Below are 15,843 nucleotides of genomic sequence, written 5' to 3' on the forward strand. Positions count from 1 at the left end.
GACAGCCGTGCGTGTGCCCACCACAGCCCCCTCCCCAGGCCGGCCAAGCAGGGGCGGCTGAGACCCCTCGGGTTCAGGCCATCGAGGGTGGGGGCACTGTCACGGGCCAGATCTTGGTCCTCGGGTCTCCATTAGCCTTGGAGGGCATGTGGGGCCACGCAGCCACCCTGGCACGGCTGCCCTCTCAGCTAGTCCCTGTCCCCTCTGAGCCTGGCAAGGCCATGGAGGTTTCCTCTGCGATTCAGGGAGCTTGCAGCCCCCCTCATAGTGATGGATGTGGCTGGAGCCCTGGCTTGAGGCCATCATGGCATTGGCCAAGCTGGGAGGAAACCCCACAGAGGGCAGGCAGTGCCAGGACAGAAGATGGGATGGGGCCTTCCCGGCTGGGCCTGCCTGGGGGCCTCTGAGGCCAGGCCTGGGGTTGGCCAAGGTCTGGCTCCCTGACGAACAGACCTGTCCCCAGGGGTGGATCGCCAGCTCCCTGAAGAGCTCCTGGGTCACTTACTGGGGGAGAGCAGAGATGGCATCAGAACCCTGGACCCTAACGAGCTTCCCTGAGGGAGATGCAGAGGGCCCTTCTCCCCGCCTGACCTCATAGGGGGGCCTTCCCAGACCCCTGTTGTGGGGTACAGTGCTGTTCACCCGCTTCATGGAGGAGCACATGCAGGCTGGGGTCCCTGGGGTTCCTTAGGCCACCACGTCCAGCATCTCCAGCCCTGACAGGCCACCTGGGCTGTGATCCGAGAAATGGCGGCTGCTGGGGGCCATGGCCGGCCCCTCTCCCTGGCCAGGTTCCCATCTCCTTCCTCCACCCTCGGGAGGCACCCCCAAGCTTGGGCCAGAGCAGACCTGGCCCTCCTCTCACTGCCGCACAGGGGCTTCCTCCTTCCCTGCCTAACTTCCCGGGCCTCAAAGGGCTCACAGAGCCCCCAGGGAGGGGGTACAGGGCCGCCTCTGTGACCAGACACCCGCTCCACCTGGGCCTGGCTTCCCCGTCCAGGCTTAGCCCCTGGGTGTGGGGGGCAGTGGGCCAAGGGGAACACTGACCACCACAGGAGTGGCCGTGGACTGGTCCTGGGCACTGGCACGGTCCAGGGAGGCAAAGGATGGGTGGCTCCAGAGTGCCACTGGCACGACCCTGAGAGACTCAGTTGTGAGCATGGAGTCTAGGCCGGGGGCCAAGTGCAGTGGGGCCCATGGGGAGCAGTAGGGAAGGGGCTGGGCAGGGGCCCGATGGGCCCTGTGGCCTGTCCCTGCCACCATCTGTGCACACTGTCTCAGAGCTGAGTGCCACAGGGCCTGACGGTGGCCCGCCTGGAGGCCCAGAGGCACCGTGTCCAGCTGCCACGACAGGGAGCACGCAAGCTCAGTTGTATCCAAGCTGCCCCGGGCTTCTCTTTACCTTTGGGTATAAATTTAGAATATTAAAAGGCTGCGGCCACCCGCTGAGCCAGCCAGCTGTTACCCAGGGTCAGAACCCCCTTTCCAAAGCTGTTCCCAAGGGGCCCAAGGGGCTCCTAAGGACTGGAGGAGAGAAGGTCAGAGTGGGAGGAGCTCCCTGCCTCTGCGCTAGCGGAAGACAGAGGTGGAAAGGGACGGCCCTCCATGTCCAACCTCTGCATCCTCAGGCTCCGGGCTCCCGGTGTTCACACCTGTGGGGCCTCTGCAGGGGCCACAGGTTATCCCTCCAGCCTCGGCCCCCTGGACGGGCAGCTCCCAGTACCCCTCTTCCTGGACAGTGCCTATTTTTAAGTCCCCAAAAGCTGGGGTCTGGGGCAGACGAGCCCAGGGCAGGGATGAGGGCTCCCCGCCCATCCCTAGTTTCTGCCCCACCCTGTGCCCCACTCGTTTTGTTTCTACCTCGGTCACCAACAGCTGTCCTCAGGCCACCCCTGGGTCTCAGCTGCAACAGTCCCCCCTCCTCCTGGAGCCACGGTCCTGCCGGCCTTCACCCACCGCTCTGGGGTCAAGGGGGCTGACAGCAGCCGAGCAGCCTGGCCTTGTCTGCGGAGGCAGCAGCTTGCAAGTCCTTGGTGTGGAGTGGAGACTGTGGCCGAGTGACTGCAGCCACTGGTCCAGCCCAGCATGGCGCCGAAGCCCTGGGACCTCCCTCACCCCCATCGAAACCTGCCCCTCTGCCCCAGCTCGACACTCCGAGGACATGGCTGGGATTCCAAGCTGGACACCCCGCCATGGCTGCGTGAGGGGATGTACCCACTGCCCCAGGCCCAGACCCCGACCCGATCCTGGCCCCGGCCTGGCCACCCCCATGCCCCAGCACTTGCTCTGACTCCCCCACTTCCTTCTCACCAGGAAGAGGATACCCACCCACTGTCCGCGTGGTCCCTGCACAGCTTCAGGTCCTGCTCCAGGCGACCCAGCCTCAGACCTCCCTGCAAGGAAGTGTGGAGCCCCCACAGCCGTCTGCCCTCAGGAAAGGATGGGGTCATGACCTTGATATGTTGGCGGGGGGAGGGGGAGGGGGGCGGGGAACGACCCTCTCCACAGAAACTGCCCTGTTCACCCCACCCCCAGGGGACCCTGGAAAGGGGGTGAAGACAGAACATTTGGGAACTGGACGCCCGCCCAGCCCTGCCACCCCCTGGTCTCCATGACGCACATGGCCATCTGTGCCCGGCCCGTGCCAGGTGGGTGGGGGCCTCAATGGCTGGGGCACCCAGCCCTGGAGCAGGTGGCCCCGCAGTGGGTGGGGACCGGCAGGGGCAGCCTGGCCTGGCTTGTCTTTGCAGTGTCCTGTGCTGGGCCAGGTGTCCGGCCGGGCTGGGAACGGACTTCTCTCTCCCATGGTTGGGCCTGGCAGCTCTCACTGGCATGAAGCGCAGCTCAGGCTTGGCCTGCATGGCTCCTGCTGCAAAGGAGGCCTGTTCTGGAAACTTCCAGGGACAGGGAACCATGGAGAGGTGAAGGCTGGAAGCAGGGGCTCCCTGGGTCAGCCCAGGTGGCAGTGTCCCCCAGCCCCTGCTGCTCTCCACAGCCAGCCCAGGGACATGCTCAGGTGCCCAGGGCCTGTGGAGACACAAGTGGCTGACTTGGAAGGGTGGGCTCCTGGCTGTCCAGCTCAGCCCAAAAACCAGGGTGGGGTGATCTCCAGACCCAGTCCCAGAGCCCAGGGCTGTGGGGGGTCAACGGCCTCCTAGAGGCCCTGGTAGGGGCCGGGCAAGCCACCAGCCCTGGACCCGGAGGGTCCCGTGTACCCTGGCCAGTGGCAGCCACTGCAGCCTCTGGCCTGGCCCTGCTGGACTCCCATTGACAGCCCCGTCCCTCTCCCTGCTGTTGGAACCTTCTGACCCTTCCTGCAAGGTGGGCCCTGGGCAGGCTGGGGTCTGGGGGGAAGGGTGAGCAGGAACCGGAGGGACTGCTGGCCGTGGACACGATGGGGCTCTGTGTCCTGACCTGATGGAGATGCCCCCGGCTGGGTGAAATGACCTGGTTGGTGCTATGCTCAGGCTAGGCCAGGCCCCCAGTCCCAGATGGACAACACCCTGTGCCCTCTCTGGGCTCGGCGCATGTGGGGCTCCCACCCTGGGGCAGGAGCTGGGCAAGGTGCTGCTTCCCCGCAGTCCAGCCCTTCTACCCTGCCCAGCTTCCAGTTTCTAAGGAAAAACAGTCCTAGGAAAGGTGGTTGGTGGAGCTGCTGCTGCCAAGGCCTGGGGAAATGTGGGGTGGGGAAGGCTGTCCCATTCTGTGACCCAGGGACACCAGGAGGGCTGTGGCAGGTACGGCTGGCACTGGGTCAGGCTTAGACAGGCTGGGCTCTCACCGGTCTCGGTGTGGCCCCTCGGTGTTTAGAATCCCCCCAGGCCAGCCCAAGGCGGCCTCCAGGGTCACTCCTGCACAGGACAGTGGCCGGAACTCTGAAAGGACCACCCGCCTGCACTGGCCGCTGACGCTCTGCGGACTGAGGCTCCGAACGCGAGGTCTGCGGGGTCAAGGGTGCGGCAGGCCCGACCCCTCCCCGCCCGGCGCTGTCCTGGCACCCGGGAAATCCTGTTTCTGGCTTCGGGCCAGGGCCGCGGCCTGCTCCCACCTGGAGGGGCCCAGTCGGACGCCGCGCTGCGGGGGAGATGGGGGTTCGCGTCCCCGGACCGCGCCGCGTCCTCAGGGCCAGGACTGCATCTCCGTCGCCGGTTCCGTTCCCGCTCCGGGGGGGACGGGGCCCTGAGTCAGGACGGTTCCCCACGCGGAGGGGCGGCCCTGCAGCGTCAATTCCGCCCCCGGGCCCCGCCGCCTCAGTTTCCCCTCCGCCCCCGCCGCCGCTTCCGCCTCCCCACCCTCCCAGCCGTCCGGGGCGGCGCCCCCCAGATTCAGATTCGCGGCCGCCGCCTCGGATTCCAGCGGAGCGGGGCGGGGGCTTCCGGCTTGGGGCGGTGGGTCGGAGCCGCAGGCCGGGGCGGGACGGGACGGGACGGGACGGGACGGGCGGCCCCGGGAGCTTCCTGCAGCGTCGGGGGCGGCTCCCCGGGCGGGAGCGCGAGCGCGGGGGTCTCGGAGGCTGCGGCTCCCCAGCTGGTGGGCGCTGCGGGGGCGGGGCGGCGGCAGGAAGCGCCCCTCCCCCCCCCCCTCCTCCCCCCCCCCCCCCCCCGTTCCCCCCCTCCGCCCCCACCCCGCCGTCCCCACCCCCTGTCCCCACCCCAGGCGCGGAGGCGGCGCGGATTTCCCCACCCGCGCATAGGCGGGCGGGGGGGGGGGGGGGGGGCGGGGCCGCGCCCCCCAGCGGCGGAGGCGGGAACTGCAGCTCCGCCGAGCTCGGGGTGGGGGGTCCCCTGCCGACCCCGCCCTCTCGGAAGCTCCCCGCCGGGCCGGTGTTTTTCTCCTTTTCTCTCTGGGGCGCGGCCTCCCTGTTCTGCTCGGCTGGGGGTCCGTTCCCGGGAAGAACCACCGCCCCCATACCGGCCCGCCGGCCCTAGCCGGCAAGTCGCCCCCTCCTCCAGCCCCTCGCTGCAACCCGCAGGGACCTGGGGGCCTTGGTGGATCCCACCCCAGGAGACCACGAGACCACGAGACCCGGACAGCTGGCTGAGACCTGCCCCTTAGAGCCGTTTCTCCTGCTCACCTGCCGCCTGGCTCCCTGCTGGCCTCCTGTCCCCCTCAGGCCATCAGGATGGGACCCCCAGCCCCACGAACCACACCCATGCCCTCAGCAGTGGGTCTGAAACCTGCCCTTTCCGCAGGGAGCCTGGCTGTGCCCCAGGCTGCTGCTCCTGCTTGGAGCTCCCTGGAAGGAAATGCCCCCAGGCCCCCAGGCACTGAGGTTCCCTCCAGCCAGCCCCCATCAGGGGCACAGCAGGCCTGTGGCACCCAGCCCCTCTCCCTCTGCCTGGGCACAGCCTCGGAGCCCATGCTGTGCCCTCTCTCCGGCAGGTGGGGCCCTAGCAGGCGGCACGAGTGATGTGTGGGTCGATGAGGACCCGGTGGGGTCAGGTCTGGGGCAGCGGGATAGGGTCTCCAGGGCTGGGCACTGGGAGCGGGGGCAGAGAGCATGTCCTAGCTGGGACAGAGTCCTGGTCTACCCCCTCTGGGGCCCCTGGGCTGTGAGGCAGGGGTGGGCAAGGCCTGGACCCTTGATGGGGACCCCTCCCTGGCTGTGGTCGACCTCAAGAGCCAAGGAGGCTGGGGGCTGGGGTGGGCAGCTCCCTCTGTTCCGCATGGGTCCCCACAAAGGAGGTCCTGCAGACTAGGGAGGCCCTGCTGGCCCGGGACGTGTTTGGAGCCCCCCAGCTGGGCTTCTGGCTCTGGTTGCCCTAGGCAGGAGGGGCAAATACCAAGAGGGGGGTCCAGTGTTTGCCAGAGTGCCACTGCCAGGGGCCAAACTGGGGGCAGAGCGGGCAGCCAGGCACCACCCTGGCCCCAGGTGGTCTTCCCCAAGGCTCTCTGAAGGGCCAGCAGCTGCCTTGCAGGCCCCAAGCGGGGCCCTTTCATCAGGGCGCAGAGCCTGGCCTTCCTGGCTCTCGCTGTGCCCGGAGGCAGGACTGGAAGGGGCTGGAGGTCTGTTGTCAGGCCTGAGGGGTTTGCTGAGAGGTGGTCTTGCTGAGCCAGCCCACAGGCCCAGAGGCTCCTGGCTTCCTGGGCCCAGACCTGAGGCTCCCAGGGAAGGCCCCCCAGGCTGCACAGGAACCAGCCAAGGGGGCCGGGCACTGGCCCTCCGGGAAGCCCTGCCTGGGAAGGGCTGCTCTGCACAGCTGCCCTCGACACTCCCAGTCGCCAGGAGTGAAGACGGAGAGGCTTTGGGTGGGGATGTCCACAGGCCAGGCGGGTCCTGTCTGGCTCCCGGCTGTGGCCTGGCCCCGCTGTCCTCTGCTAACACCAAGAGGCCTGGGCCTGGTCTGGAGGGTGTCCTGGCTGAGGCCTTGCTGAAGTGGGGTGAGGGAGGTGCCCTTCCCCCGTCCCCATCCTATCTCTGTGTGTCTCTGTCTGTGTCTGTCTCTCTGGCTCACAGACTCTTCCGTGGCAGCACCTGGCGTGACGCCCTCTCTCCGTGTCATCTTTGCTCTTTAACTGTGGGTGGGAGGAACGGCCGATGCTCCCTTGTCTGCGAGGTCAGAGGACAGCAGGGGCACAGGGAGGTACACAGCGCTGGGACCGGGCACTCCCTCCCCAAGACTCATCTGGGGGCAGGAGGGGGTGCTGGCTGGGGGTGGGGACTCCGCCTCTGCCATAGTGTTCTTGGGAGCTTGCCAGAGAGCCCCCACCTGGCCCTAGCCTCGGCTTCCCCGGGGCGGTGCCAGCAGGCCCTGGTCTCCAGGCCAGAGGCAGTCATAGCCCGTACTGTGCCCACCAGGTCCAGGGGCACCCAGCAGAGCCCCTGCCCAGCCTGGGATGAGGCCTCAGCCCAGCTCGCGTCCACCTGTGTTGGCAGCCGGGTGGTCACATGGCACAGCAGCCCTGGCACCAGAGCGGGTGTGTTTCCACCTCCAGTACCACAAGCTGTCTGCCCTCCGCACCAACATGCAGAGGGGAGCTGCCTAAGAGGCCCAGGGAGCCTGGAGGACCATGGCCGCTTGCTGTCAAGGCCTTTGGGAGCGTGTCTGCCACTGGCCCATGCCCACAGCTCAGTGATGCCGCTTGGCCTGAGCAGGTCTGTCAGGCCCCTTGGCTGGGAATCGGTGCCCAGTCCCAGATCAGGCCCAGTGAGCAGGGGCCGGCAGGCCGAGGTCAGCCCATGGGCCCTGTCCTTCCACCTACCCCACCCCAGGCCCGGCACTCAGGGGCTGGTCCCCGCCAGCGAGGGCAGGTGATAGAGGAGGGTCTTTCACGGGGGAGGGCGCACCCCAGAACAGGGCTGTGTGCTGGTGGGGGATGCACGTGGGGGGCTCTGGGACTCTGCCTAAGAGGTTGCCTGGACCAGACAGACAGGCCGGCCTCTGTGGCCTCCCCAGGGCCACCAGGACCAGCAGACCCAGAAGCCAGGGTGAAGGGACACGGGAGGCCAGTGTTCTGTGGCCCGTCCCGAGGACTCCATCCCCATGGTGGGCTGTCCGAGGGAGTCCTGGGGGAGGGTCGTCGTCCTTGGGTGGGGCCTGGCCTGCCGCCACCTCAGCACCTCTGGTCTCTGGACGCTGCCCCTCCCCCCGCAGGCCTCCCTCTCCCACCTGGCTCCTCCCTCTCCCACCTGGCTCCTCCCTCTCCCACCTGGCTCCTCCCTCTCCCACCTGGCTCCTCCCTCTCCAGGGCAGTGTCTGAGGCCACGAGGCTGTCTCCACAGAGCCTCTCCTCCCCAGCTTTTTTTTTTTTCCTTTTTAAATTCAAATTTCTACGTATTTTAACTTCTGGATGTGGTGTGAGGAGTGGGCCAAGCGGGGCCAGGCGGGAGTCCAGGCAAGGCCCAGGCACTGCGGCCCTCCAGGGCGGCTCCCCGTCGGCACCGAGGGGTGCTGGCTGGAAGAGGCACCCCCGACCCTAGGAAGCCACTGCGCTCTGCTCCCTCCCACGGTCCCCAGGGTCTGTCCTGCTGGGAGGGGCAGGGGGAGAGGAGCTTGGCCAGGAGGCTACCTGGACACCTTCTCAGGCCCTCAGTGGCCCTAGCCACCAGCCCAGGGGACACCGATGCCTGCCCCGCAGTTTGCTGTGATCCCCAAGGAAGCTGGCGGCCCCAGGCTTCTGTGTGTGCAGAGAGCTTTCAAAAAGTCAGCCTCGATGGCCGTGCGCGCCTGTCAGCCACAGAGAGCCGCTGAGGTGCAGCCCCAGCCCCGCCACATCCCGTGTGGGGAAAACAGCCCTGGGTTTCCCCCGTGGGTTTTGTGACTTGAAAAACCAAGGATGCTGATTGGGAATTAAATCCCAAAGGGCCCCTCTTGACATGCTGGGAAACACAGCAGCTGCTGCTCCCAGCAGTTTTTTTCTTTCTAAATTGAAACATCATTTTCTATTTTTCTTGTGACAAAATGTGGTTTCATCCTGAAGTGAAAAAAAGCTACAAAGCGGTTTGCCAAATGTAAGGGGCAGGCCCAGGTGGGCGCTGCTCCAGTGCGGTGGGCCAGGGTCAGCGTGATGCGGTGGCATCTGCCCAGCCTCGCCGACGTCTCCCTGGACCCCTGGGAGGCAGGTGACCCAAGTCCAGGCAGTCCAGGAGCCTCCCCTCCAACGGCAGAGCCAACCTCAAGGGCAAAGGACAGTGTCAGAAGCGCAGGGCACCCACAGGGCCCCCAGGGACCAGAGGCTGGAGCTGTGGCCAAGCAGCCCTGGGCAACGGGAGCCTTGAGGACGTGGCATCTGGAGACGCAGCCTCGCCACTGGCTCTGGGCTCTTAGAAGGTGCAGGGGGGCAGCTGCCTCCTTGCTGTCTGGAATGGAAGCCTGGGTATCTGGGGAACCTTTGGGGATGCCAGAGCCCCCCACAAGTGCTCGGCCTCAGACTGGCAGAGCTCAGAACCAGGAGGCCTTGGGGATACTCTGTGCTGGTAGAGGAGGGAGTCCCATCGCTGTAGCCCCAGTGGCCTTCAACTTGTCACCTCCAAGGATGGGGGCTCGGCACCCCATGATCTGGCCTGGTTTCTCCCAGACCAGTGCCCTCCCCAGCCTGCCCCTCTGCTCCCAGGGCAGCCGGCCTTCCTCAGTGTATCCACCACCCTGTGCCCAACCTGGCCCCAGCCAGGCTCTCCCTGAGAGCTCCCCAGGCCCCCACCGTGGAGCACCCCAGCTCCTGGGCGGGTCTTCACCCTGTGTGCCCCGTGTTCCTGTGCTTCTGTCAACGCAGCTCCTTTGTCCATGGCTACCCGTTGCTGGGCGGAAGCACCTGCCTGTGCAGGTCTGGAGAGAGACGCAGGCCGCAGCCGGCCAGGAGATGGGCGAAGCGCCCGGACAGTGGGAGGCTGGGTCTGGCCCAGCACAGGGAGATGGGTGCTGGTCATGGAAGAGTCGGGGACAGCGGCATGGCCCTCACGCCGAGGGAAGCATCGGGGGCCTTGGCATGGGCCTGGTGCGGGGCTGGGGCTGGGCCCTGGATGGCCTCCTCCCCAGGGCTCCAAGTGGGGTCCCTCTGAGTGGGGGGCTGCAAGGACAGGGGTGGGTCTGAGGAGCTGCCGGGAGAGGCTGGGAGAGCAAGGGTCTGAGGAGGCTGGCTCCCTGCCCAGCGCTGGGATGGCAGAGGGTGAGACCAGTCAGGCTGCGCAGGCCCCAGGTAGGCACGGTGAAGCCAGGGGCCAGGGCAGGCACGTGGAGCCAGGAGGCAGGTCTCTGCCATGGCCGCCTTCTGTGCTGATTGAGTGGCCGGTGCCTGTGGGCCACCTCAGCGCCCCTCCCCATGACCTCCCGGCCCCTCTCAGTGGCTGAGGGGCCCTCTGGAGGCAGCTGTAGAATGCCCCTGACCGTCCTCCGTGGTCAGTGTGGGGCGGGGGGTCAGGCAGGCAGGACACCTGACTCTCGCCGTGGGAGCCCATCCTGTGGGCAGGATTGCCTGGAGTGGGTAGTACCAGGCGGAGGTCGGGGCTGGCTGGCTGGGCTCCACGGCAGAGCTCTGTGGCAGGCGACAGAGACCCTCCTTCCCAGCCCCAGCCCGGCAGGGAATTCCGGCACCCACCACAGCGGGGCCTGGGAACAGGGTGGGTGGGAAAGACGTACTGGCCTTAAAGAGTGCCTGGGGGACGGCCGCAGGCCTGGCCCGAGGCACTGAGACGAGCCACCCTATGTGTCCCGCCTGCACCCCGGGCACCCCAGGGCTCTGCGAAGAGCAGGGGCCGCAGCGGTGAGTGGCGGCATGGGCTCCCGTTCCTCTGTGAGTGTGCGGGCGTGTGGGGAGGGCTGAGCCGCTTGTGTGGGGCCCAAGGAGCAGTGCCCTCCAGAGCCACCACTGAGCGTTTTATTCAAGCCGGCAGCTGCAGGGCTCTGGGCTGTCCGCGGAATCGGGGAGCAGGGCCCGCACGCAGAGGCAGCGTTTCCTTCTGTTCACACCGAGGTGGCCACCTGTGGACACGGGGCCTCACTGAGGAAGTGGCGGCTCTGGGGTGCAGCTGTACGTGGCCTGCCGGCCACCTGAGGCTTCAGCGCCTTCTTCCAGGACGTGGGGCTGCTGGGCAGAGCTGTTCGCGACGACCCGCAGGTGTTTGAAGGCGGTGGGCAGCGTGCGCCCCAGGAATGGCGGGGTGGTCACGTCACGGATCGTGACCACGTACTCTCCTGCAGGGGACGGGCTGGGCTGGTCCTCAGTCAGGCTCCTGTCCCCACCCCTCCCTGGCCTCAGCCCTGTCTCGTGTCCACACCGGCCCCTGTGCCCCCCACCCTGGTCATCTCTGCCTGGGTTCCGGGATTCTTGGCACCGTAACCACAGGACCAGCCACTGGACCAGGCCTGGGGTGCTAGACGCACAGTCGGCGTAGGTGAATAAACCGATTTGGGCGAAGCAAACCAGCTCCGACCTCAGGCCACAGCCTAGCTACGGCCTCCTGCTCAGAGGCTGGTGAGGACGGAAGTGACCCTTGCCAGGCAGCCGCTCGGGGGCCCCTTGCTGCCGACCTGCTGCGGGGCTCCTGGGGCATTCTTTTGCAAATACTTTCCTACCTTCTTAGGATAAAAATCATTCCTTTCCTCCATAAACTGATTTTAAAAATAATGAACCCTCCAAAGGCGAGAGCTGTCTGGTTTGCTTTCGAAGCCCCCGGCCCAGCCCCTTCCCCGCACCGCGGCGGGCTCTCTAGGTGGGGTTGGGGGGCGGCCCTGCTGGGGGGACTCGGGAGAGAAGGGAAAGGACTTTTCCTTTCACAGCCTGTAAACTGTCTGGAGAGCTTCAAAGTTGGAGAAACCATAAAAAAGAAAATAAGAAATAACAAAAGTGAGGTTGCCATGGAAACCGTCCTCTCCCGTCCCCGGAGCCCGTGGGGCTGGCACTGGAGCGTGGAAAAGGCGCCGGGCTGGCCCGGGCTCACACCAGGAATGCCGCCGCGCTGAAACGGGGCAGGAGTCGGCTCACACCGCAAGGCAGAGACACATTCCAGACGCCGCCGGCCTGGAAAACGGCGCTCCCTCCCCGAGCAGAGCGGAGCGGCGGCCTCCTCCGGCCGGGCCACGGGCGCTGCCGCCTGTGCGCTCCTGGGCTGGACTAGCGCGAGCCTCGGGGCCTGGGGCCACGTGCTTGGCCCTGAGTCAGTTCCTTTAGAAAGAAACAAGGTCTAGGGGGACCTCGCCAGGGGGCACATGTTCTGCAGCCACAGCGCAGTGGGCACCAGGGCCAGCCTCCCTGGTGGGCGGAGGGAGAGCCGTGCATGGCAACGCCACGGTGTTTCCAAGCAGCTGGTTTCTAGGTGTTCCCAGGAATACAGCTTGCCCAGCGGCAGCCAAGGCGCTGGCCGGGGCCGGGAGAGCTCGGCAGGCAGTGACTGAGGAGCCGGGCCACAAGCCCCATCTGACCCCGCTCCCGAGGCTGGCAGCCTGGCAGACGGGAAGGGCAGGCGGGACGGGCTCTGGCTGGCAGCCACAGTGCGGCAGGCTGGGCCTTGACGGCCACGGGATCTAGCCCTGGGCCAGCTCTCACCTGGGCCTCGGCCGCAGCTGCACTGGAGTGGCCCCACATCCATCTCCCTTTGCTCCTCACCCCCAGAGCTGTCTCTGCGGAGCTCGGAAACCCTGGGTGGGCAGGTGGTGTTCTCCGGGGCTGGGGGCTGCACAGAGACGCCGGGACCCAGCTGATTCTTGTCGGTGTGAGATGTCCCCGCCCCCCACCCTCACCTACCTGCTTCTCCTGGGATGGCCAGGATGGGGCTGGGGCGGTGGATGGTGTGAGGGCTGCTCTGGGACCATGGGGGACGCCACCCGGGACCCAAGCCCTTGCTGGCTGCAGCCCCAGCTACACCAGACCGTCCCCCCAACCAGGGTGGCTCCGCTTGCCTTCTGGCTGCACCAGGGGCAGCTCCATAGAGGCATCCAGACCCCAGCAAGCGGTGGGCCCAGACCTCCCAGCCTTTGGCTCTCCTGCCAGAACCCCAGAGACACCAGAGGAAGGATCACTCTCGCTGGCCCAGGGTTCAGAGAGGCTCTGCTCTCCACCAGGTACCCTGCCAGCCACTGCACCCGTGCCCTGCTGGGGACCACGCCTTGGTGTAGCCTAGGCACCCTGGCACTCCGCCCCTCAGGCTGTGGGGGGAGATGCCAGTCTCAGGCCGTGGAGTTCAGCCCCAGGACTGCGGCTGCTGGAGGAGGCCCCATGGCCTGGGGGTCTGCACCTGAGCCTCCTCCAGGCCCTCACTGGGACCCTTCTTGCAGTCCCCACAGCAGCTCCCGTGCCAGGAGGAGCCTCATGCCCAGCCCAGGCCCCCCAGGCCCCCCAGGCCCTGCCGTCGGCCTTGCTGGGGAGCAGCCCCTCACGGCTCAGCCACCCTGGGCCTTGGCAGCTTCCCGCAGCTCCCCTCAGCCTCCAAGGCCTCTGCACCCTGTGCACCCTGCCCCAGGCTTTCCTCCCTGCTAGGATATTCCCCACATCAAGGGCTGTGTCAGCCCAACTTCACGTCTTCCCGGACCATCCCCCTCAGCAAGCCACCAGCCCCTTATCATTCAGGCCCCTGGGAGGGCCCGGCTCTCCCACATCTCCACCTGCTGCTTCGGCCAAGTGCCCCCAACTGTTGTGGGGATGGGGTCTCACTGTGTTGGCCAGGATGGTCTGAAACTCCCCAGCCCTGGACTGTGGCCTGTCGCCTCTCCAGAGAGTGGCGTGGCTGATGACGCACGTGGGTCCCGCCCACCTACCTGGGTATGCTGCCGCCGAAGTCCGCTCCTCCATGGCTCTCCCCTCAGGCCTGTGGAGACGACACAGTGAGGCCCCTGAATGCCCTGCCTGGGCCCCCAGGGTGTGCTGTCCCCAACCCGAACCAGGGTTAATGGTGACAGGGTGGACCGGGGTGGCAGGACAGCGGAGATCTGTGAACCCCACCTCGGGGCCACGGGCGGGACGGGGAGCCCCCCATGTCTGCCCCAAGCTCTCTGCCCCCCGGGCCCGCAGCCTGCACGGAGCAAACGCTTTCTGTTTAAATCCTTGACAGACTCGTGCACTTGGAGCAGGAGTGGCACCCACCATCCCACTTCCACAGGCTGCTCACGAGGGTGCAGCCCGGAAGATCCTGGAGGGCAGGGAAGGCCCCAGGCCCCGGGCGGATGGCGATGCTGGAGCCTGCAGGGAACCATTAGGAGCGGCGGGAAGTCCCAGCAAGAGGGACCAGGAGGCCCGGCGGGGCACGACGTCCCCTCAGAGTGCCAGAGGCCCGGTGTCACCTGGGGGGCATCATGACTGGGAAAGGAGGGCCCAGGGGTCCGCCGGGGAGACACTTGGGGCCCCGGCTCCTTGAGGGGTGCCGCTCCCACCCAGAGGCAATCTTTAGGGCCACCACCCACCCGGGTTTCTGATCTGCAGCAAGTGACGGGCCTGCTCTTCCTGCCTGGACGGTGCCTCGGGGACCCTCGGGCCGGGGTGGGGCTGCGGCCAGGCGGGATTTGGGTTGGGTCCAGGTGGGCCCTGAGGACGTGGCCGTGGCCCAGCGAGGAAGCAGCCTCTGCCCACGGGGAAGCTGGGCTGGCCACAGGCTTCTCTGAGGCTCCGCTGCAGGGACGGTGGGGGCAGCTGGCTCGGTGCGGACTCCCACCCTCCTCCCCGGCCGTGAGTGCTGCTTTCTCTCTCTTTCCCTTCCCCTTCTCTTTCTCTCCTTTTCTCTCTCTCTCTTATTCGCTCACTCCACTTTCACTTCTTTCTGTAGCCAGGGTCTGGCTCTGTGACCTGGGCTGGAGGGCGGTGGCACAATCACAGCCTCCAACTCCTGGGCTCAAATGATCTCCTCACCTTAGCCTTCCAAGGAGCTGGGGCCACAGAAGTGTGCCACCAAGCCTGGCTAATCACCAGACTTTACACCACGTGCATCACCACCCCCGGCTAATTACAAACATATTTTTAGAGACAAGGTCTCACCGTGTTGGCCAGGCTGGTGTCAAACTCCTGGGTTCGGGAGAATCCTTCCACCTCGGCCTCCAAAAGTGCTGGGATCACTGCACCTGGCCCTTATTGACTCTGTCGCCCAGGCTAGAGTGCTGTGGCCTCATCACGGCTCCCTGCAGCGTCAACCTCCCAAGTAGCTAAGGCTGCAGGCATGTGCCATCATGCCCAGCTAATTTTTAAAATTTTTTGTGGGGAAGGGGTCTCACTATGTTGCCAGACTGGTCTCAAGCCATCCTTCCACGCTGGCCCCCTAAAAGCGCTGGGGTTACAGGCGTGAGCCCCCACAGCACAGCCTGCCCCGATGTTCTTTCCACGTGAGGCCTCAGGTGCGCAGGGTGGGCTGTGTCGGGCGTCACCATCCAATGGCCCGGGGAAGCCCTGACAGGCTGGTGCCGTCCCACAGCCTCTCCCCCCTGCCCCCTGTGGCTGGCCCATTCCTGTCATTTGAGGCTCAAGGGGGTCAACAGCCCACCCAGAGCTGGGTCAGAGACAAGGGCTCCTTGACTGGCCAGGTTCCTACCCCTCAACAAACTTAAATCCTACAGCCAGCAGCTGAATGATAAATAATTAAACACAAAAGACTTTGAAATGACTTCATTCTGAGTGGGGAGAGGGGGCCTTGGCTTGGCCCCAGGACCCATGTGAGACGCTGGAGTGCAGGCGAGGAGGGGAAGCGGGGTGAATAATTCAGCACCAAGAATAACTGCAGGCTGCCAGGCTGCCAGCCTCAGGGAAAGCAGTGGGATTACAGGAATCCTGAGAGTTTTACAGAACCCCCGGGGCTTTGAGAACACAGAGGCAGAGCCAGGAAGGAGCTCAGGAGCCTCAGCCCAGGGAGGAGGTGGCGCGGGTTCCCAGTCATCGGTCCCACAGACAGCGAGCAGGCCCGAGGCCAGTGTCGGCAGAGACCTGGGAGCTGGGCACACGTGGGGAGGGGGCGCAGGAGCCCTGGGCAGTGGGGGAGTGGGCATCTGGGCACCCACTGCGTGCCTGGACTGCACCTTCACGCGGGTGCCGGCCCCTCACTGCTTTCCCTCATGAGCCCAACACCGGCTGCCCTATGGCGTTCCCAGTGAGTCCACAGCACCCTGGTTCTGCCCGAGGCAGCGGCCACCGACGCATCCTGTTCCCTCCTGACCTTCAGAGGCCTGGCCCGGCAAGGACCCGGCAGTCTTGGCCTCCGCCTCAGGGTCAGTGTCTGGGGGCCTGGATTAGGACACAGTGGCCCGAGCCTCCCCCAGGGCTTGTGTGTGGCTGTTTGCAGCACTGAAAGTTTTAGGCCTGTGCTGCCCTGTGGACTTGTGCCGTGGATGCAGCTGGGCTCACACAGAAACACAGTGGGAGGCGTGGACTCGTGCCGTGGATGCAACCGGGCTCACACAGAAACACAGTGGGAAGCGTGAACTTGTGCTGTGG

At 66.2% G+C, this 15,843-nt stretch overlaps 1 protein-coding gene across 5 annotated transcripts in view; it reads right to left on the reverse strand.

Annotated features, from left to right (window-relative positions):
* Nucleotides 1–10,300: 10,300 nt before the first annotated feature.
* MORN1 (MORN repeat containing 1) overlaps nucleotides 10,301–15,843 on the reverse strand; it is a 67,582-nt gene continuing 62,039 nt past the window's right edge. For 2 of the 5 annotated variants that reach the window (XM_032262177.1, XM_032262176.1), the window contains exon 12: nucleotides 10,695–13,240. In XM_032262177.1, the coding sequence (XP_032118068.1) occupies nucleotides 12,973–13,240 (268 nt within the window). In that variant the 3' untranslated portion in view covers nucleotides 10,695–12,972. Of the gene's footprint in view, nucleotides 10,632–10,694; nucleotides 13,241–15,843 lie in introns of those variants that run through there. The other 3 variants (XM_032262175.1, XM_032262172.1, XM_032262173.1) reach the window with 2 other exon arrangements.

Source organism: Sapajus apella, unplaced genomic scaffold (genome assembly GCF_009761245.1).
Source record: "Sapajus apella isolate SASKATOON/1434 unplaced genomic scaffold, GSC_monkey_1.0 scaffold127, whole genome shotgun sequence".
Taxonomy (NCBI): Eukaryota; Metazoa; Chordata; class Mammalia; order Primates; family Cebidae; genus Sapajus; species Sapajus apella.